General features: G+C 43.8%; 1 protein-coding gene across 1 annotated transcript in view; it reads right to left on the bottom strand.

The window, feature by feature from the left end:
- LOC147701313 (putative methyltransferase DDB_G0268948) overlaps positions 1-1,791 on the bottom strand; it is a 284,191-nt gene extending 282,400 nt beyond the window's left edge. The window contains exon 1 of the mRNA XM_086928624.1: positions 1,681-1,791. Within this exon, the coding sequence (XP_086784750.1) occupies positions 1,681-1,791 (111 nt within the window). The remainder of the gene's footprint in view (positions 1-1,680) is intronic.
- Between the last annotated feature and the right edge of the window lie 22,136 nt (positions 1,792-23,927).

Genomic DNA, 23,927 nt, shown 5'->3' on the forward strand with positions numbered 1-23,927 from the left:
TATTGTATGCTGCATTGCTGGTCCCTTACTTCTCCTCCACATCCACAGCAAAGCGTGCTTAGTGGGAAACTCAATACCCAATTCTTGCATGACGATTTGGATACCCTCCTTGTGGATTATAATAAGGAATCATGGGAGGCACGTTTTAAGTGATTTTTTAAAGATTCTCCACAGCTGGCACTAGTGGCCAGTGAGGTTACACAGTGCCTGCCTTAGTGTGGATTCTCGCTTCTAGATGTGTAATATAGTCCACATCTTATGGGAATGTGACCGGGCCTTTTGGTTACAGATATGGAACCATCTGAAAAAGGAACTATGGATGAATAGACCTTTGACAGCATGGCTGGTGCTCTTGCATGACACTTCCTATCTCTCCTCCATGGCCCAACATGGTGAAAGGCCCTAAGGCTCTCCAAAGCATTACGGTTGGCCAAACTTGTGATCCTATGACACTGGAAAACTACATTGACTCTCAAGTTCCAGACCTGGTTGGACAATATTTACAACATGGCATATATTGTACACCTTATAAGTTAATTGCTAAATTGCTAATAATTGAGTAGGTAAGGGGCTATTTCTCTACAGACAAAGGAGACACACTTACACACCCACATATTCAGGGGAGTCTTTAAAGTACATAGGGGCAGACTTGCGCTGCCGGTGCGTCACTTTTTCCCATGTTAAAAATGACGCACCGGCGGCGCAAGGCCTTCATAAATCTGCCCCATAGTTTTGTTTCCTCTTCTATACAGGCCCCCTACTTACCACCCCTGCCTCTGCTGGGGCTCCCCAGTACTCTTTCTGATTTGCTTTTTACCTTCGCCAGATGAGGTTTTTTTTGCCTTTTGTACTGAGGCAGAGCTCCCTGTGACTTGACCTGGTTGCCACTGGGGGCCAATGGTCATTGCCATTTTCTACCATAGGCAAGCTAGACCTGGATTAGTTTGAAGGTGGACTGGCCCTCATCTCTGTTCCCCACTGAAAGGGCCTGTCCCTCGACCCCCAGGGTTGCTACTCCTTCTGTTTAATTGACACCCATCTCCTGTATCTGTTCTCAGAGATCCATATGTTGCTGTTTAATGTAATTCGTTTCATTTTCATATTTGTGTGCCCCTAGGGAGGCCTGGTATGACCCTTGGTTGTTGGTTTGCATTATAGCTGTTAGTTTTCTCACCTTGTACAGTGACCAGACTGTGAATTAATGATATTGTACTCTTTTGCAGTCGTGGAAAAACTCAGTAAAGAATTGAATTGAAATACCTAATGGGTACCTTACTGGCTTTTGAGAACTTGAATTATATTCCAACTAAAATTCCTGAAGGACATTTTAATTCCATTATTTTTTTCAGAAAATAAAAAACTCCTGTTAGATAGTGGCTAAGACTATGCATATGTCATCATATTTGTCCCATGTTCTACCCACTTTTCAAGAAATGTGCAATGGTTTCTCAAATTCCTGCATCTCTTCTAGCATTTTACAGTCTAAAGTATTGTATCAAAAACTATTTTAGCAACCCAAGTTAGGCAAAATATGCACTAGTTAATTTAAAGAATATTTGCCCTTCTAGTTTGGTGGCTTTGAGATTTCCCCCACACGGGGAGAAAAAAGCATTCACACATTTGTTTAAAACACTGCATAAAAGTTCAAACAAATTTACTCATAGGTAATAGTCCTCCTACCTTATTTTCTAAGTAGGAAATGATTATGCTGTGCACCTCCTTTGGTGTTTGTAACATGTATTTCTGGTAGATTGACGCATGTTGTTTATTTTCAAAGAACCGAACAGCCATCTGGGGATCAAAAGGATGAAAACATAACTACAATAAAGGAAAAATACAAACAGCCTCTGTGTGGAGTTTTGAAGGAGACAATGTGCATAGAGGTGTGTGGGTCAAAACCTATAGGTAATCTGTCCTTTAAATAATCAGAATCCCGCACAACAATTCCCATCATGCATTTACATATTTTAGCACAAGATTGGGCTCTACCAGTAAGGAATGTGGTACTGCAAAATTGCATTCGCACTTCTATTTGTATTAGGAAAATGCAATTTATTTTCACTTACAAATAGGCAATTGTTGTTTATAAGAATATTATTACACAGGCCCTACACAATTATTCATAATTAATGTCAGTCCTCTTAATGCTTAACACCAAATTGTTAAAAGTTGTTATTCAGCTCTGGTAATATTTGTGGTATTTTCAAAGTTGATATATTGAGTGAAATATGTGTGTGTGTGCGTGTTTGTGTGTGTGTTTTACCTACTGGCAGTCATAAGTAGGTAGTTAAAGTTAGGGCCTAGTCACAGAGGAAAAGCATTTTTTCGACTTACCTATAACTTTGGCTTTGTTTAAGCAACCTCAAAACATTTTTCAAAAATTGTGTCAAAGTAGATTTTGTGTGTCATGGAAAGTTATAGGGTGATCCGTGCAGTGGTGTGCATTGAGGATGCATTAAAATGTTAATTCCATAGGAATGCATTGTCAAACCTACAACCCTAACCACTAGACAGTATTATACCAAATTTGGCAAAAAGGTAGATGTTGTTAGGCGGATTGTGCTTTTTTTATTTGGTGAAAATTCATTCAGTACTTTCTGGGAAATGAAGGGCGAAAATTATAGTGATATATCTGGGCATGGATATTTCACAATGGTTTAGGGTTTAGTCGTGAGTGTTCGCGGGAATGCTCTGATTGGCTGGATGCAACCTGAACAGAAAGTTGCGCCCGCCATTTTATTGATCAGGAATGGTTCCCAGTGCTGATTATTTCTGAGAAACATAAGGAGTCAGGGTGGAGATACTCTGAACCCATGTTTGAGAAATGTGAGTATTAGTAACACAAATTATGTTTCGGATATTCATTTTATTAATCTAGCAAGATATTCACCACAACATCGTGATCACCAGCATGGACCTCCGTGTACCGTTGTGGTGACATCACAATATTGTAACATCATCTAGAATATTGGTGAATTTTTTTTTTAAATATACACATTTGTAAACACTCGCCAGTCACTGTCACACACTCATGTATGCACACAAAATCACTCAGGCACTTATGCACCCATTTACATAACAACTCACACACTTATACATTCAGTCACATACCGACTCAGACACTCATGCACCCTCTCACATACCCATTTAGGTATTCATGACCCATTTACTGATTCTCTCAGATTTGCTGAAATACTGTTTTGATGTCCATAGTATGAGATGTAGGTGGCAATCAACTCATACCCGAGGCATTTTTCTGCACTTTCCAGATGGGAATCACGGTTGGCTTCACACATTTTCCCTCTCCCCACTAGTCACAATAAAGGAATAATTAATATTGCTTAAGACTACCCCTTTTTTTGTTGAATATTTAGAGACAGATTTATCACTCTTTCACGTAGAGTAACTCAGCAAGCCACCTTGCTGCACTGCACTGCACTGCATGAAAGTTAAAGGGCAGGAATGTTCAGTATTTACCATTACATTGTGCATTTTTGTCCTTTCCTATCTCTGGCGAACACTTGTCTACCTAGTGCCAATGCATGCAGGCACCCTGAGTCATGCTGTAAGGGTGCCTGCGTAATAGGCAGGATTGTTTTTGTGCTGGAAGGGACACACACCTGTGTTTGCACAGGGACAAGAATTATGAGATGTGTCACTATTATCACACCCTTGTAGTTTTCCCCTTATATATTCAGACAGATCAAACCTGGCAAAATGTATCAGTAAAACATGCCCGTTATTAGTCAGTGCATTTGGGTTTTGGTGTGATAAGAACAAAATCCACATGATAGTCCCCAGAAATTTGTAAACAGGTGATATTTGTTTCTCCGATACATTATGACTATGTAGAGTCAGATATTATCAGGTGGAATAAATATAACAATGTTTTGTGGCCCGCTTGTAGAGAGGGTCCTATAGTTGTATTTTGCTTAGCTCCTGTGTTTTTCCTGTCAGTCTCTGCATCGTTGTAACCTGATGCCACCAAATCCTGAAGAAGGGAGAATATATTTCCTTCAAAGGGTGTGTTTTGTGTTTGCTTGCATTTGTCATAATCTGTTCTTTCTCTTGGAAATTTGATAGTTTTACCAGTAGGTGCCTGATCATGAGTTTAGGTATTCTATAACACACCTGATCAATATTTTAGTACTTGCTGTAAATTATTTATACTGAACTGCTGGCTCAAAAGGTGGACATCTCTGACCACAATAAAATGAATTGCAGGATGCAACTCACCCATATGGTATATTCCACTCATATGAGATAATAGTAAGTACCTCTTAATGATCATTGAGATCTGGCTCATACAGGGAGCTCATGGCTGAGTGGAGCTGTGCTGCCCAGAGGAGCCATGGGGAGCAATGAGGAGTGTGGGGCTATAACAGGCGATTCAGTCAGACAGTGAGTGACTCTCTAAAATATATATGGCACTGCCTCCAGATCCATCTGTGCAGGCACAGCCGGGTCCTGTATGCAAAGCTCCTTGTAGTGAAGCACCTTGCAAGAGTCTCAATTAATCAATCAATCAATGCATGACATAGAGTCTGTCCAAGCAACCTCTGACCATGTGGGACCTGACTGAGAAGGCTGACAGGTCCCATAGTAGATCTCCACTGCTTCTATTTCACCAATATTACAGTAAGAGTCTGAGCCAGCTGAGCCCAGAAGGCTGCGCCACCAAATGAGGTGAGCACAGCAGAAAGTTACAGGATCAGGCTGTAAAATTAAAAATTCTCAATATTACTATCACGATTCACACAAATCGGTCATCCGCGGCTGCGACAGGTGTTGCAGCATGCAACAGAGGCAGTCAGATCCCTTTGTAATGATCACATCATTATGATACAGTCTCTGTTATGACCGTGCGACCCCTCTAACCGGCCAGTAAATGCCAGCACACAATTTCAATTAAGCAAACTAAAAAAAATAAACTGATGCTTGTGGTGCCACATCCTGTACTCAGTGTATCCATTTAGAAGCAAATTATCTCTGTTTGTTGCAATCACATTATGTCACTGTGTAATGTGAATGCTGATGTAGCCAAACCGCAGCATCTGGGATAATCATGAATGCTCATTGGTACAGCCAGCTAAGCTGAACCCCAGGCTGGCGCAACCCACTCCTGACCTGACATTCAAGAAAACTTTGTCCACTTGATAGTACAGTACTGCATGCTCATCATAATGGTTTGGGCCAGGGCGGAAAATTCGGTGCACTGATGCGGACCACCACACTAAAATATGTCATCCTAATGCCTCATGTGTGGTACTTGGCAGGGTTGTGGTTGAATTAGTTGCTCATGGGCATTCATTGAGGACATTTGTCTCTCTGGCCATGTGAAGTGCCAGTAAACTCCAGATTAGTACAGGAACGGATACAATCTTTGTTGACAATCTAGTTTCTTTCTTAGCCCCAGCCTCAGTATTTAATGAGGCTCAGTGCGCGGACACGCTGCTGGTGGGTCAAAGGCAAGTCTAGCTGCGTGTGTCCGGCCATGCTGACACTATGAAATGCCTAAACCATCTGTCCAGTGAAGCATTTCCACTTCCTCGATCCTGTTAATATATCTAGTAGGTGCTAGTCTGCAATTATACCATTAGTTATGTCATAGTAAATGCGATAGATGATCTATCCACCATTTGTAGCAAGTTGGCTCAGACAGCTAGAAACTCTTTGGTACATGTTCTTGAATGATTGTAGATCCCGCTAAAAACACTATTCAGAATTGTTTATATCTTTAGATGACATGTATCCAGAAGCCCTCTCTTTGACAGAAACTTGGCTTAAGGATGGTATCTGACTGGATATAGCAGCAGCACTATTCAATCACAAGAAGCGATTGGGCTGATAAGATGGGAGGAGTAGTAGCTATGATGGAGCATGGTTGCGCATGTAAAGCGACTTGCTTGTAGTCAGCCCTCTCGAAATAATTTGTAACATACTAATTAACATGTTTTGTTTACTAATAATTGCACCACACTACATTTCTAGTATCTAGGGGAAGCTCGCCTATGTGTTTTTTTTACCAACTGCAACTCGATTCACCGAAAATGGTCGCTGCAACACGGGAATTTGTTTGCGCATGCGTCTGTCATGCTCATGTGACATGACATATTCTCTCTGCTTTGTAAGAAATCTTTGCTTCTGTGGACTAGAACTAAGATGGCTACTCTGTGTGTTAACGTGCTGACGCTTGCAGTATTGCTTTTACTAAGTTGTTCATTCTGCATGATGACTAATGCCATAGTTAAAATAAAATAATGGGAATAGAGTAGAGATATGTGGTATAGAGTGCATTCATTTATTTCTTGTTCTAAAATGTTTCTTTTCTACTTTGCATGTATCGTACTTTGCGCCTGACATATATTTCTGAACTCCATCTTTCAATCGGGGTCTGACTGTTAGCTGCAGAGAGGGTTTACGATGCTGGTGTTTGAACTTTATCTGTGGCTGCCGGTCTTAATGCAGTCAACATGATACCCCATGCCATCACGACCACAAACTACCTTCTCATCAGAGACCTGAACTCCCGCCTCAACAACCGCAGCAAATCTGACCCCACCACCCTCCTCACCAACCTCAGACTGAAGCAGCTAGTCACCACCCCCACAGAGCCAGACACACCCTCAAACTATCTTTGCAGGAGGGACAATCATCCACTTCAGCCACGCCATGCAGCCCCTCTGGACAGACCATCAACTGCGTACACTTCACCTTCAGCACCACCACCACACCCAAACCCGCCTGAATCCTCCACGAAGGAACTGGAGCAAGATCACAGAAGAACACCTCAACACCACCCTCCTCCTTGACCCCCCCTCCACCATTACCGATGCCAGCACTGCAGCCATAGAACTAAACTGCTGGATTGTCAGCTGTGCTAACAAGCTCGCACCCCTCCGCCACCCAGTCAAACAACACCCCCTGAAGGCTGTCTGGTTCACCACCGACCTCCAAGAACCTAGGCGCTCCTGCAGACACCTCGAGAAACTCTGTAAGACCAGGAAAGCCAACGAAGTCCGGAACAACTACAGGAACGAAATTAATAAATAGCACCAGCACATAAGAGCCTCAAAGCAGACCATTTTCAAGAACAAAATCCACAACAATGCAAGTAACACAAAAGAACTCTTCAACGTCATACAACAGCTCACCAATCCATCCAGTGAAGCCACTGACGTTTCACCATCTAAGGACCTCTGCAACAATCTCAGCTCCTACTTCCAACTGAAAATCAAGGCCCTTTACGATAACTTCAGCAAACGGACCCCGGACACCACCCTCCTCTCCACCATCGACAACCAGCTGACCATCACCACCTGGAATGCCCCCACCACTGAAGAAACCACCACGACCATGAAGAACACCCACTCAGGAGCCCCCACTGACCCCTGCCCACCACACATCTGCCATAGAGCTGCCACCGCCATATCACCCAAACAAGGCCGGACCATCAACACCTCCCTCGGAGTCATCTTCCCTGATGACTGGAAGCAGGCAGAGATCAAACCCCTCCTCAAGAAACCATTGCCCGACCCGACAGACCTGAAAAACTACCGGCCTTTCTCCTTCCCTTTGCAGCAAAAGTCACCAAAAGATTCATAAACACCCAACTGACCACCTTCATCAAAGAGAATGCCATCTTTGAATCCTCCCATTCTGGATTTTGCAGCAACCACAGAATCGAGACCACCCTCCTCGCTGCCACCGATGACATCCGCATGCTACTCACCTAGGGCCACACAGCGGCCCTCATCCTGCTAGAGACCTCTCTGTAGCCTTCGACACCGCCTCACACTGCACTCTCGCTGCCATATTCCATGATGCAGATATACGAGGAACCTCCCTTGACTGGATCCACTCCATTCAATGCAGCAGAACCCAAAGGATCAGACTCCTCCCTCTCCAAACCTACAGAGATTAGCTGTGGAGTACCCCAAGGATCCTCTCTCAACCCCACGCTCTTCAACATCTGCATGGCCCCCCGCGCCGCCATCGTCAGACAGCATGGGCTCAGCACAGTATCTTACGCAGATGACACTGAGCTCATCCTCTCTCTTACGAATATCCCTGAAGAATCCAGACTCAGCTTCCAAGGACGAATGAAAGACGTTGCAGCCTGGATGAGTGACAGCTGCCTAAAACTGAACTCTGAGAAGACAGAGGACCTCGTTCTAGGACCCTCCCCCACCCTGTAGGACATTTCCTGGTGGCCCTCTGCCCTCGGAAACCCACCCACCGCGACTGACCATGCCTGCAACATCAGCATCATTCTAGACTCCTCTCTCACCTTGAGCCGCCAGATCAACGCCGTCGCCTCAACCTGCTTCAACTCCCTCTGCATCCCCCACAAGACCTTTAAGTAGATCCCCCCGAATGCAGAAAGACCATCACCCACGCACTCATAAACAGGAGACTGTAGTACGGTAATGCCCTTTATGCCGGAGTCAACAAGACCCTGCTATACAAGCTCCAAACCATACAGAACACCTCAGCCATCTCGTCCTCAGAACCCCAAGACACAAGCACATGACCCAAGCACCTGGAAGACCTCCACTGGCTCCCCATCGAGAAGAGAGTGATCTTCAAGCTACTCACCCATGCCTAAAAAGCCCTCCACAACATCGGACCGAAATGCCTCAACAAAAGAGTCTCCTTCCATGTACCGAAAAGAAACCTCCGCTCTGCCGACATCACCCTGGCAGAGACCCCACGCATCTGCAGAACCAGAGCACGCGGAAGAGCCTTCTCCTATGACACAGCAAAGACCTGGAACGAGCTCCCAGTCAACATCAGACGCTCCCCCACTCAGCACACTTTCAGGAAGAGCCTCAGACCGGGCTCTTCGATTGAGTTGCCCCCTCCGTGCCTAGAGACCCTCACGGGCGAGTGGCGCGTTTTATAAACCTGTGATTGATTGCTGGATTGACTGAACTTTGAGTAGCAAAACTACCCCCAGTGCATCAAAAGCATAAATGTGGTAAACCTTCACTGTCAAATATCATGCTTATGTGCAATGCCACATTTAAGTGCAAAACACACACAACAAAACATCTTGTAGTGGAAGATCAGCAAAAATGAAGTGCCAGACGGAGGTCAAAATTATCTTGGGTGCAACATCAGCATGTGTGTGAAAAATATTTAAAAACAGATATCACTTTTAATCGTAAAATCACATTCATGAGCAAAATCACTGTGCTAGATCGTGCGGCTCACCTGTCCAAGTCTGATTTTGTAGCCTGCTAGTTGTCACAGACTTCTCATGTACCCCCTGTGTAGTGTGCTTGGTGAGCTGGGCTCATGTTGCATTGTCCTTGTATTGCCTCATGGCGCGCTATAATTCCATGCCTTAGTTTATCGTCTTGGCCTAGTTCCATTACGCTCAAGCTTGTAAGCAATCCCCTGAACACATGAAACAATGGTTTTCCTTGCTCACACTTGTTGTGATATAAATAAAAGATGCAATCCAATGGTATTATTCATGTAGATTTATTCCTCAAAGAAAGACCTGAACTCTTCATGCCAGGCACAGCTGGACCAACTGCTCACTGAAGCTCAGACCTGACATCATCATGGAACCATGTCAAGCATCATAGGGATGCAACATTTTAATCAGAGAGACATGCAAATCAGACAAATAGATGAACCAGATAACATATAAATATAACACATCCCCCCCCTTTATCAATACAACAAAAAAAAACTATAAAATTAGGCTAAAACAAAACAAAAAAACTACGAAACATAATCATTCAAATAAGCAGGTAACCTTCTCTCACTGGCATCTCTCAAAGTACGTGAAGCACCAGACCCATCTCCCTCCCTCACAGGCACGGGAACTCCATCAGTTGCAGATGCCTCACCATAGGATAAAGACTCACCAGCATGATGATTCTTAAATTCCACATCACTCATCAGCATCCATGGCGAACATTGTTCATTATCATGTCCACCCTCCAATTCCTCAATCTGCTTGTTTCCACCCCTCTGGTACAATGCCACCCTCCTTAAATTACACACTTGCCCATTGGTCAATCTAACCCAATTTCCTCCAACAGCCTTTATTTTAAAGGGTCCTCTAAACTTGTTAACCAAATTTGAAAATCCTCCCGGTTTTACTTTCACCCAATCTCCAATTTGGTAAAAGCAGTTTTCCTTCACAGACTGATTCTCACGCTGTGACTCACCCCTTACGGTTTGCCCACGCATCCAAGAAGGAAGCAATTTTGTGCCAGCCTTTCTTCCACGCATCATAACAAAAGGACTTTTCCCTAGATCATTGTTGACAGTTGTGCGATACGCCCAAAGCATGTCACTCACAGACTCAATAACAGACAAACCAGATCCATGAGCTAACTGCATTGTGCCCTTAACCATTCGGTTGATGCGTTCCACAAGTCCATTTCCTTGCGGGTTGTACAACGCACAACACGTATGTTTTACACCAACTGAATCTAAAAATTCCTTCATCTCCAATGATGTGAGTTGTGTGCCATTATCAGTTAGCAAGATATCTGGAAAACCTTCCCTCTTGAAAATCTCACTCAAAACAGCAATGGTGGCTTTTGTTGTGATGCTATTCATGAAAGTAACCTCTGCCCATTAAGATTTAGCATCAACCAAGACAACTGCATACCTCTCATTGTCCTTCAAAAATGAAAATGGGCCAATAAAATCCAAGCAAACCTTTTCCCAAACCCTATCAGCCAACGAAACATGCTGTTGCTCACCAGACGACCCAATACCTACCCTTAACCTTTTTTCTGATTCCTTACAAGTCGTACACCTTTCCACCCAAACCTTCACCTGCTGAACCATGGAGGGCCACCAATAAAACTCTCTCAACCTCCTTATAGTCATCGTTTGTCCCACATGACCCTCATGCGCAAGTCTCACCAGCTTATCCCTCAAACTTAGTGGCGGCACAAATTTATCTTCACGCATGACGACACCATCCTTGGCCACAGACAACTGATCCACGATCTTTAGAAATGGACGCACACCAAGTGGGAGTGAGCTTTCCCTTCTAATGTCACCCTTCACCATTCTACAAACACCCATGAGTGTTGCATCCCCCTCCATTTCACTAATCCATTCTTTCCTTTGAATAGCACCACCCAAGTTCTCTAAGGCATCGTCAACACTCGCCACCACCTCCTCTGTTGAAAAATCAGAAACAATGGCTTCTTTGTCCGGCAGTCTTGACAAGCAATCAGCAACCTTGTTCCGCCAACCTGGAACATACTCTACTCTACAATCACAATCTTGCAATTTAACAGCCAGCCTAGCCAACCTACCCGAACAATTGCTAATCCCTCCTGGCCCTAACACCTTCAACAATGGTTGTGATCAGTTCGTAACCTAAATCGACTTCCCCACAAAAACACTCTAAAATGACACGTTGCCCACGCCGCAGTCAAAGCCTCCCTCTCTATGACTGAGTAGTTACGCTCAGATTCTGACAACGAGCGTGATGCAAACGCAAAAGTCCTTTCCACTCCACCACGCACTTGTGCCAGGACTGCTCCAATACCTACCCCACTAGCATCCACAGTAAGTATATTCTCCATACCACTCTGAAAGGGAGTCAAAATACCTGCATGAACAATCTTCTTCCTGATCAAATCAAAAGCAGATTGTTGCATTTTATCCCACGAAAACATCTTCCCTTTCCTTAAAAGTTCCCTCAAACACTCAGGTTTCTGCGAAAAATTCATCACAAATTTTGAGTAGTATTCTACTAAGCCCATGAAGGACATCAATGAGTCCCTATCATGTGGCACCCTTGCATTAGCAATGGCGCTAACCAAGTTTTCCTTCGGCCTTATACCATCTTTAGTGACCAAATGACCAAAATACTTCACCTCTTGTGTCTTGAACCTACATTTTTCACGCTTCAACGTCAAACCAGCCTTTGCAATCCTTTCCAGCACTTCTGAGAGTGCAAGATTATGTTCCCTCTCATCCTTACCAAACACTAAAATATCGTCTTGAAAGACAACAGCCTTATTAATGCCGGATAACACTGAGTTCATCAAGCGCTGAAACACACTCGCAGCGGAACACAACCCAAAGGGCAGTCTACAAAACTGGAATGTACCCTCCCCTGTGATGAACGTAGTGAGTGCTTTAGAGCTAGGACTGAGTTCCACCTGATGATAAGCACTCCGCATATCTAATTTACTAAAAACTTTAGCACCATCCAGCATTAATATTAACTCATTAATGTTTGGTAACGGATACCTATCCGATATCACACACTCATTCAAACTCCTCAAATCCACACAGAATCTGAGAGAGCCGTCCTGTTTGCTCGTGATCACAACCGGACTTAGCCATTCCACCACTTCCACAGGCTCAATCACCTTGTCATCCAACATTTGTTGTATTATATCTTTTACCTTAGCTCTAGCTGCAATGGGAACTCTTCTGGCAATGTGCTTTACCGGGATAGAATTTTCCTTTAACTTAATCACATGTTGATAATTCTTGTACTTTCCTAGTCTTGGTTCAAATACAGCACCAAACTTATCTAACACATCCTCCAGATTTTCAGCACTAGCTGCATTCACACGATTGACTGGAAATTCCGCTGTGGGGTCTACTTTAATTCCTAAATCAAATTGATGTGGCCATCCTAAAATTAGTGGTCCTTCCCTGGCCACATAGACTTTCCCTTGGGTTTCTCTTCCTTCAAACCTTATTTTTGCATCCATGCATCCTACCACATCAATGACATTCCCTTGATACGATTTAAGCCTCGCATCAGACCTAGATAAAGACCCGCTCCCCCATGTCTTATCATAAATCACCTGAGGTATGATAGTATACAGTGAACCTGTATCTACCATCAATGAAACTATTTTCCCATTTATCTCGAAGTTTGCCTCAGGCCGTGTTCTTCTTCTCTCTATACCACCAATTTCCATAACATCCACATCACCATCAACAACCACAACTCTATATTTGGGTGTTGAATCGCTCACACATCCCACTTTCTCACACTGTTGCTTGCATATGTGTGCCAAGTGACCTCTTTTGCCACACTTCAAACAGTCTTTAACAACTGCATAACATTGCTTTGAGTCCGCCAAGTGGTAGGTACTCCCACATCTTAAACAATGCTTGTCTCCATTTTTTCCTGATGTTCTATTAAAATTCCTTTGAAACTTGTTCTTATTATTGTAGTTGCCATTGTCTTGTTCTTTATAGCACATACACTTTCACTATTGTCTTCCACAATTGAGACTTCTTTACTGCCGCTTGAACTTATCTTCATCTCCTTCATGCATTTTTCTGATTCTTCAACTACTTTCGCAATAGCTATGGCCTCTTTCAGCATCGGGTCACTCGAGGCCCAGAGCCTTTCCTGAGTTTTTTTTACAGTGGCATTGCACTATCAGTTGATCATGAATCATTTTTTCCTGCATAGCGCCAAATTTACACTTAGCTGATAGTTCCCTTAACCTGGCCACAAATTTGTCAATGCTTTCATTCTGCCTCTGGGGCTGAGTGTAGAACTTATGTCGTTGCATAACCACATTTACATGCTTCGCAAACCTTTTTTCTAGCTTCATAACAGCTTCCTTATAGACATCATCCAAATCCTCTCCATCAGGCAGGTATTTGAAAATGTGTTGCCCTTCTTTCCCTAAATTACCTAACAGTAATGCCTTCTTTCTTGCAGAAGGAAATTCAGTGCCATCTAATGCCACTAAATAATTCTCAAAACAGTCTATCCAATCCTCCCATTCCACATTTGGTTCACCTGGTGACATCAAGAAAGCTGGGGGAATTACTATTGCAGTGCTAACATCCATTTTTTAGTTGCACTTCAAATTCTCAGCACAAGGTGGCAGCAGAATCCTAGATTTTTTTTTATAGAATGTTCACAACCATCCAATAGGAGCGTATGTGACAAAATGCTCACAAATGAGCTTGTTCACTTCAATCTGCTCTCTTCCAGGCTATTGTTTACTCCACACTCAACAAAAGTATTTTTTTCTTTACATATTGTCTCAAAGTGTCACCTTCCACCGTTCCTTCCCTTCGTTTCGAATATAGCACTTTAATGTCTCTTTTTGTGACTCCACCTCGCCGTGTTATTTATTTGAAGCCTTTATTGTTTTCATAATAAGCACATTCGCGCTCTTGTTGTTTCTAAATTTTAGAGAGAAAACAGCTGCTTTATAACAATTATACACTTCTTTTAATGTAAATATTCCTTGCGCATTGACCTCGCGCTGCGTGTTTTAATTGTGAATACTCATATGGGTAGATGCATCAACGTTGTCATTTGCGATTCCTTATTGGCGAAAAATACGGCATCGCAAATAAGGAATCGCAAATGGCAATGCATCATTTTTTTCGCAATTTTATTGAGATTCGGTAAAAATCACAATTTTTACCGAATCGCAATAAAATTGTGAGTTTCAAATAGCGAATTCGCAATTCCCATTCATTCCTATGGGCTGAAATGCCCATAGGAATGAATGGGAATTGTGAATTCGCAATTTGAAAATCGGAATTCAACAAAGCATTTCAAGGGTGGAGAGGGGGGTCCAAAGGACCCCCCCCCTGCACCCATGAAATGCACTTTTACATGTAAGTTACATACACACATGTCCTAAGGACATGTGTGTCTGTAACATAACAGTTTAAAAAATGCATTTTTGTGCTTTTTTAAACAATTGTGCAAATTACCACGACGTTCAAACTCGTGGTAATTTGCACTTGCAATTCAAAAATTCGCTAATTTTTTTACAATGATGCATTCCATTTAAGGAATCGCACAATTGCGATTCCTTAAATGCAATCGCATTTAAGAAATTCGCAAGATTAGCGAATTTTAACAAAAAGTAATGATGCATATCAAAAAGCATTTTTGGAGTCGCAAACGGACGATTTTAAGGAATCGCACCGTTTGAGACTCCAAAAATGCTTGATGCATCTGGGCAAAAGTCTCTTTATCACCACACGCTCTCCCACGCGCCTGGCTGCTTCTGCTCTTGTTTGTTTTCAACACACATCAGCCTCTGTGATCTTTTAATTCTCAATAGAGCTGCTCCACCTCGCGCTCGTGCTTTGTTGATATTGAACAACCGGCAATTAATCACACTCTGTCTTTCAAGTCTATGGCGCATGAATAACTGTCAGTTCATATCGTAATTTCATCCGCAGTTGTGCTTTTAAGATAATAAAGCTTCTATTCTCGCCGTTCCTCACTTTCTGTGCATTTAAATACATCTCTCCAATAACGTACAATTGCCTCTGCTCAGACTTGCTCTTTAAGTTGAAATAAAATATTTTGTCACGTCAGGCAGATCTCCTCTAACTAAAATCCTCACTCTGCTTGTGCAGATTATATAAACGGTGTTATTGATACTTCACATTCTCATTCTTATTCTTTCTATAAAACTTATTTAAACACAACTTGCAGCAGTCTATCAATTCCGTGACTGAAAGAAATTAGTCTATTTACTTTCCTTCTCTTTTTTTTTTTTCTGTTAGACAGAGGATACTGAACAAAAGTTAATGCCTCTTACCAGCACATTTTCCTTCATAAATAAACTTCCACGCCTTTTTCTGTTTATATATATATCCTTCAATTCCAGCTTATTCTTCTCCAATGTTTTAAAACAATCCTACATTTTCAACGAGTTGGGTTCTTTTCCCTCAGTCCAGGATAACTATCTTCTTTGATAAAATATTCCCATCCAACTGCCTGGCCAAACTGAAACGTCGCCACATTTGTTGTGATATAAATAAAAGATGCAATCCAATGGTATTATTCATGTAGATTTATTCCTCAAAGAAAGACCTGAACTCTTCATGCCAGGCACAGCTGGACCAACTGCTCACTGAAGCTCAGACCTGACATCATCGTGGAACCATGTCAAGCATCATAGGGATGCAATATTCAAATCAGACATGCAAATCAGACAAATAGATGAACCAGATAACATATAAATATAACAACACTGTTGCTGGGGTCTTAGTGTTTTTACCTTATTTTATTTTTTATTTTAGTTTCTTGTATAGCGCAGAAATCAATCCCGTAAGGGTATCTCCGCGCTTTGCTAGCTGTAGAATCATCAGATAGTGTGACATAAGAGGTTTAACGAGACAGAAATGCTTCTTGGTAAAGAAGGGTCTTGAATGTCTTTCTGAAGGACAAGTGGTCCTACATCAGTGGGGAGCTTGTTCCATAAGGCAGGTCCAACCGAGGAGAAAGCACAGTCTCCTTGTCTGGATTTCTTAGTGACAGGGGGTTTTAGAAGGGCTTGATTACTTGAGCGGAGAGACCTGCTAGGCTGATACAGCTCAAGGGATTGTGACAGGTATTTAGGACTTGCTCCATAAAGGCATTTGTGGACCGTGCAGCATATCTTAAAGTTGATACGCTGTCGTATAAGAAGCCAATGTAGTTCTTTCAACAAGGGCTTAGAGGGAGTCCTGGCTGGTGCACTCATGACCAATCTTGCTGCTGTGTTCTGGACTACCTGCAAACGACCTACTGCATCTGCATTTGCTAATGTCAGCAGGCCGTTGCAGTAGTCCAGACGACTGGTAACCAAGGCCTGTACAAGTGTCTTCCTATAGGTGGCAGGGAGATACGGGAAGACACGTCTAAGAAGGCCAATGGTGTGGAAACACAACCCTGCGATGTAATTGGTGTGTTCCTTCAGAGTCAGCTTTTTGTCCAGCTTCACCCCTAGATTCTTTACATGAGGTTTGGATGTGGGTACTGGGCCAAGATCTATTGGCCACCAGTCTGGGGACCAGAGGAGACTCGCCTTGCCAAAGAGCATGACCTCTGTTTTTTCCACGTTACATTGGAGGCAGTTCATAGCCATCCAATGTGACACTGCCCTCATACCCTCAGCAAAGTTCTCCTTGACTTTGGGGCCAATAGAGCTGAAAGGGTAGAGGAGCTGGGTGTCAGCGTAGGAAACCGGTATGAACCCATATTTCCGTACAATCTCAGCAAGTGGAGCCACATATACATTGAACAATGTGGGGCTAAGGCATGAGCCCTGTGGCACCCCCTTCGTGAGCACCCTTGAGATGGAACGAAAGGGGCCCAAGCTGATAGATTGTGATCTCCCGGAGAGGAAACTCTCCAACCATGATAACGCTAAGCCTCCAATTCCTACTCCCTGCAAACAGCTGAGAAGGATGTTATGGGACACGGTATCAAAGGCTGCGGACAGGTCCAACAGCACTAGAATCATGGAACCACCTCTATCCTGTGACATTTTGATCTTATCTGTCACAGAGAGAAGGGCCGATTCAGTGCTGTGGTTGGGCCTGAACCCAGATTGAGATTGGTCCAGGCCCCCTGTCGCCTCGATAAAGCTGGAGAGGATGGTATTAACGTGTTTCTCTGCCAGTTTGCTGATGAAAGGAAGGATAGAAATCGGGCGGAGGTTGGAGAGTTCTGACCAGGGCAAGGTGGAATTTTTGCGTATGGGGTTCACTACCGCTTCTTTCCAGGATTGTGGGAGTTGTCCCTCGGCAAAGGAGAGATTGAGCAATTTCTGAATAGAGTGTCCTAATATCTCGTTCAGAGGGGAGATTAGTTTGGCGGGTATCAGATCAGTAGGAGAGCCGGTCTTTATTTGGTTGATAAGTGCAGTCAGGTCTTTAATGGTTATTTCTGGGATTACATGAAGAGTTTTCCCAGAGGTCACCATTGGGGAAATTTCAGGGGCCTCAGAATCCAAGGGACCTGAGACTGCAGTAATTTTCTTATATATCCCTTCTATTTTGTCCTTGAAGAACTGAGATATTTCATCACATAGAACTTGAGTGAAAGTATCTGGGCTCTCACACACTACGGGACTAGTGAAGGTCTGAATGATTTTAAATAGCTCTCTTGTAGAGTTGCTCGCCTCTGCAATTTGGGTGGTGAGGCTTATTTTTCTTGCTTTTTTTATATTTTTGTAATAGGTGGTCATAGCCTCCAAGTATCGATTCTTCTCTTCCCCATTGCCTGTCCATCTCCAAAGTTTCTCCAACTTTCTACATCCCTGCTTTTCTGTTTTAAGGGCCTCAGTATACCATGCTTCCCTTTTAGCTGTGGTAGGTTTTTTCACATTTTTCTGAGGAGCCAGAGTGTCAATGGCTGTCGTCAGTGTGGAGTTGAACTTTGAGAGAGCAGTATCGATGTTATCGGAATTAGAGAACATAGGCTGTTTCCAGGTTTGTGTGAACCTGGCAGGAGTAATTTTATGCCATGATCTACGTTTAGTTGACTGAGTGGCAGGGTGATTTATGGAATGGGATAAATGTAGCAAAGAGAAATCTATCATTTTATGGTCAGACCAATAAATGTGCTTATGGGGGTGGCAATGGACATTGGGATGGGTAGTGAAAATCAAATCCAGGGTGTGACCACCCGAATGAGTAGGTTCACTATTTCGAAGATGTAGACCTAAAAGAGCAAGATCTGCTAGAAATACATTCGTATCAGGGTGATCATCAATGTCAGTGTGAAAATTAAAATCCCCAAGTAAAATACAATTTCCGTTAGCTTTCATGTAGGGGGCTAACAGTTCAGTAAGGGCAAGGGAGAACCCAGCATTGGGTCCAGACATTAGCAACAAGGAACATGTGTTAATACATCGGAAATGGCCTTGTGCATGTTTAGGCAAGCCTATGTGTAAACCATGTCCGAACCCGAGATCCTTGCTTGGCCTACGCTCCCTGTTGAGCAAGCTTCCTCCCTACCCACTCACCTGAAGAATTGACCAGCCCTGGTCAGCTTTCCTCTCAGCTGCAGGAGACAGAGTGTCACTCAGGCGTGTGTTCCTTAGGCATGCCCAGTCCAATGGAGGGATAGGAGGGTAGCAATCGCTCCAGTGTCATCTCCATGGATGGAAACAGCTAAGTCCCTGACACTGAACTCCCAGCTTTTACTCTTTGACTGCAGACTGAGCAATGCTGGTGGCAACAAACTTTGAGATTTTTAATTGGAGGTGGCCAGGAACAGATATCCACCAGTAGCGCAGAACCCATACAAGGGAATCTGGACCCAGATTTAGCGGTAGGGCGAGAGCAGAGATAAGTGAGCAGTACAGAGGGGATTAAAGAAAGGTTGAAGAAGGGGCTCATCATCACCAATATCTTGCCGACTTGTGAAAGTGGTGGGGGTGGGACCAAATATGGAACTTGTAGCAGGGGTGTTAGGTGGAGGAGAGCTTGGGAGGGGGGGAGTCACCCAATAGGAAGTTTGAAATATTGGTTTAAAACGCTGCATTTTCCTACACAATTTCTATAATAAGCTGACCTAAAATACAGTTCCTATTGGATTTCCAAAGGAAATCCTGACCTTTCCCGGGTTGCGAGTACCAGGCCTGTCCCTGTCAGCTGAGCTGTTCCCATTAATTACTTAAATTGCTGACCTCTAGTAAGAGGTAAACATGCTCTTTATGTCACGTTTAGAATAAGAAACTAGAAAAGGTTTAGAAAAACCATTGACGGTTACATATTTATGCCTTGCAAATTGCATGTTTCTCCTATATGAAGGTCCACTTAGGATTATAGCTTGTGGCCCTCGTACAAACACACTGAACTGTCTACATAAAATGCTAATTTATGATAGGTCTGCTAAAGGTCGTGCATTCTATCAGGCAAATTACCCTCTTAGGGTATTTTATGCGACTTTGCTGCAAGCAGTTTTCTCCAAGTGCCCATCAGAGTCAACTTACTTGTATTACACCCTTATATCACTCTGCACTACTTTTATTAAAGCCTGGAAATTGCTGGGTGCATTAGGATCTTTGCATGGGTCCCCAGTCAGAAACTAAAATATATTGTTTTTAAATTAATGCTATTGATGTAGGTTTTGACCATTTCCGATGTATTAACACATGTTCCTTGTTGCTAATGTCTGGAGCAGAGTTTTAAAAATAAAAGTCCAGATGGTTTTAAAAGAATGTCCTTTTGACTTCCCTCGTCATGACATCGCCACTCTCCGACGACTCCACACCTTAATGTTACTACCACCACTCGTCTTAAGACCCCAATTTAAGAGATCCCTATCCGAGAAAACATTTTTGAAAGTGTACTCTAAATAGGAGGCATCAATAGAAAATCAACTGAAATTCAATTAGAGAACTTTGACCGAAGTTGTAGAGGAAACAGGCAGGGGGTGGGCTTGCTTACCTTCTTCTTAGTCTCGAGGTTACAGGTGAGGGTGCAAAACGCAAAGGCAGGCGGATGCGGGTCTAGTTCAGTGCAGCACACGTCCTCAAGTACTGCGGTCTGATCGCCTTGTGTGATCGTCAGCACTGCGAGGTAAAGCAACTGTCTGGGTTGTCAGTGGCAGCTGTAAGTATTTAAAGATCAGTCAGGCGTTATTAGCTATTGCCTCAAGTCAAATAATAACATGTCAACTACTCACAATCTCCTGTAACCTCCCCCTTTCTCAATTAGTGAAAGTGGGGTGTTGTCATTGATGCTAGCACGCTTCACCCCACATCACCCACGCCTCTGATGACTTGTGAAAGGGCGGGAGTCGCTTGCAAGGCAGGGGTGATTGGCATGCAGCCGCAGGTGGTGCAGCCTGAAGTGCTCTGGCCTCTGTAAAAGTGACACTGCTGCGCTTCATAAGAGGGGACCCTGACACCCCCCTCCCCCCAAGAACAGAAGGGCCGCTCTGGCTTCACGTAAGCCCTTAGGCCTACAACAGATAGAAAATGACTGGCACAGGTGCGCCTGCGCACATGCCTGAGCAGAGAGGCTGGCTGCCAGGCCACACTTAAACAAGGGACAGAGGGAGACAGCTGGACACTGGCAGAACAGTTCTATTGTGCACTGCCATACTTTACATTAGATGAAGAGCGGTTATGAGCAGCTACATTATCATCCTCTTGGAAGCTCCTGAACAGCTGGAGGTTAAAGAGAAGTGCTGGGATTGCAGAAGGATCCCTGGCACAGCTTTGAAGAGTCTGCGCCCCTCCTCCACTTCGTTTTAGCAAGCTCTATAGTCTATACACTCTTGCCCCAGCGCGAAAACACGAGAAAAGCATGCATGTGAACTGAACAGCCGCAGCCTTCGCAGGTAAGAGCGCTGGGGCCGTGTTTGTGTGAGGGATGGCGGCCGTGGTAGGAGAAGGGGGCTCGAAGGATTACGATCCAAAGTGGGGCTCAGCGATCGTGAAGTGCACCCTCGTATTCGGGCATGACAGCTGTCGGATTTCCAGACACACAGAGGACTGACAGTGGTGGAAGAAGAGATATGTATATATTGCCAAGACGGGCCTTTTTACATGCCTCTGCCAGGCAGGGAAGCTAACCGGCCTCTCCTGAAGTTTTCATTTGGTCGTCCCACCCATACACCCAGGTATCCTTCCATATGGGACACAGATTTCGAGTGAATATATTACTGCATTGTATGTATAGAGAATATGTGTGGAACATGTGGAACACCAGAGGCTATATTCAAACACATATCCTTTTTAGGTCTTGCCTGAGCCAGCGCGCATGCGCTGCGTGGCTTTTAGTAAGGGCTTTTAAACTCTAAACACATGCTTGTGCTTTTTTTTATCACCTGCAATTGGCCTTTGCATGCGTCTTTCTAAGAAAGACAGCACACAATTGGTCCAAGGCAGCGTTGTACCATCATACACCAGCTGCACATTTCGAAGTGCATTTTAATTTTGTTTATAGTGCCAAACATGTATGTTATATTGTTTAAAACAAAATAACACCTTAAAAAAAATAAACATGTTCTGCCACACTCAACCCTGTAGTGCTTTATTAAACCAATTTAATCAGCTCCTCGGGCACTTCCCTGCTTAACTTCCCTCTGCCTTTACTCTATCAAACCACCCCATATTACAACTCATTTCACACTGTTTGTCACTACGCATCACAATACAGTCAACATACGCATCTACATAATGCACAGCAGCCACAATGCTCTACTACATAGCCAAAAGTTCTGGCTAAACACATAGGGTCCCAAAGGTGAGACCTATTGGCTATGCCAATGCTGTTTTGCTTTTCCTACAACCAAGTGGTAGTTGAGACAAAGGGTTGTGCATAACCCCAGACAGGAATGTGAATTACAGGGTTCCTTCAGGACATTCCAGTGATCATATGTAGTGGGTGAATCAAGCCAGTGATAAGGAATGGAGAAAGAGTGCCCCTGTAAAGAGTCCTGAGAACTTGGATTGTGTCTGGACTAGTCTGAGCACAATAAGAAAAAGGGCAGAACTGGCCAAAGTGTGACTCATAGCTGTGAGTGGGAATACACAACTGCTACCTGAATCTTTGCTATAAAGGTGAGACAGAAACATCCAGTCACTGGGCCACGGTATCACCACCAGATTCCATGATCTGCATACCAATGTCAACCGATACATTCTCTGTACTCTAAGGTTGAGAAAACTAGTGCCAACTCCTCTTACTAGGTCTAGTGCATGTTAGATGGGGGCATGTTTATAAGCCCCTAGCGCTATTGGAGCATCACTGTTTTTGAAGCTCTGGTGGCACTGTGTGCTGTCCCATATTTACAAGGCCACACAAAACCACTTTGCGTGGCTTTACACAGCCTTGTAAAAATGGCCCTCTTTCATGCAGTACTCTGCATCAAAGGGACGTGTCATGGGTGGTGCTATGGGTGTTCCATGTAACACCCATAGCTTTTTGACACTGCCCCAGATTTACAAGGATTCGTAAACCTGAGACAGCGCCAAATACTAATGACTTTCCAGGCAAGGTGTTAGAGTGGCACAGCAAGGAGAAATCATTTTATTTCTCCATGTTTTTTGCTCTGTCTATGTGAGTTGCATTCAGTAGCACACATAGAAGGAGAACGATTCTGTTACTGATTGTTTTTGTTCCCTTGCACCATGGTGTGAGGGTACCTGCCACTGGATTCAAGCTAGCCTAGCTAAAGAAAGGTGACATACCCTGAAACCGGTCCAAGGATGCTTGTTTTCGGTCCAGGGCGGGCCTGGCCTGGCAGATCGGTCTCGACTGTTCCCATGAGGCACAGGGTCAAGACTGAATTGCATATGGCTGGGTCCAAACTGCGGTGGTGCAGTGGGCAAAAGAACAATTGATCTTTTGACTGGGGGACAATGTTTGCATTGTCAACATTCCGTCCATCATTTGTATGCTGTACCATGTTTCACAACACAGCACACATGGAAACAGCAAAAAGAAGGAGAATTAATGTATTTCTCCTTGTTTCGCCTGTCTAAGCCCAGGTTTTCCCTGGTCTTAATTTTAGAGCTGCCTCCTAATTACGCCACCCGTGTAAGTAGGGGGCAGCATCAAAATGAATGGGTGTTGTGGTGAAACACCCATTGCAACACTCATTACCCTCCCCTTTCACGCTAAGTACAATGTGAAGGGGTGCCTAATTTACAAGGCAGCATTAAGCCACGTTAAGTGGCTTAACACTGCCTTATAAATAAGGCAAAGCCCCTAACACCACCACAACGTCACTAAAAGTGACATTGTCGTGGCGATAGGAGCTTGTAAATATGCCCCTTAGTAGCATATTTGCAAGCTCATTGCACCACCAGTACGTCACTTTTTCCCACATAAATGGATGGACTCTCCTTTGAAAGAATGGAACTTCATCACACTCAAAATGCTCTGCACTGTCACTGAGAGAGTGCACCTTGTTTGTTTGGGTGGTTAATTTTGCCATTGGCCTAAGGGAAATCCTAAGCAGTAAGATAAATCAAACATTGAGAAACACAACCAAGGATCAACCTTCTCTTCAGACAGTATCAGTGCTACTGTCACTTACCTGGCTAACTGGGCCCATACACAATAGACACAGATCACTAGTAGGGCAACAATAACTCCTTCAACCCGTGGTGGTGAGGTGGGGAGGGGCAAGCTCCAAGGGGCCCCTTGTGGCACTGTGCACGGGTGGGGTTCTCTGGCCTCAGAGCTCCTGA

Source organism: Lissotriton vulgaris, chromosome 7, assembly GCF_964263255.1.
Source record: "Lissotriton vulgaris chromosome 7, aLisVul1.2, whole genome shotgun sequence".
NCBI lineage: Eukaryota > Metazoa > Chordata > Amphibia > Caudata > Salamandridae > Lissotriton > Lissotriton vulgaris.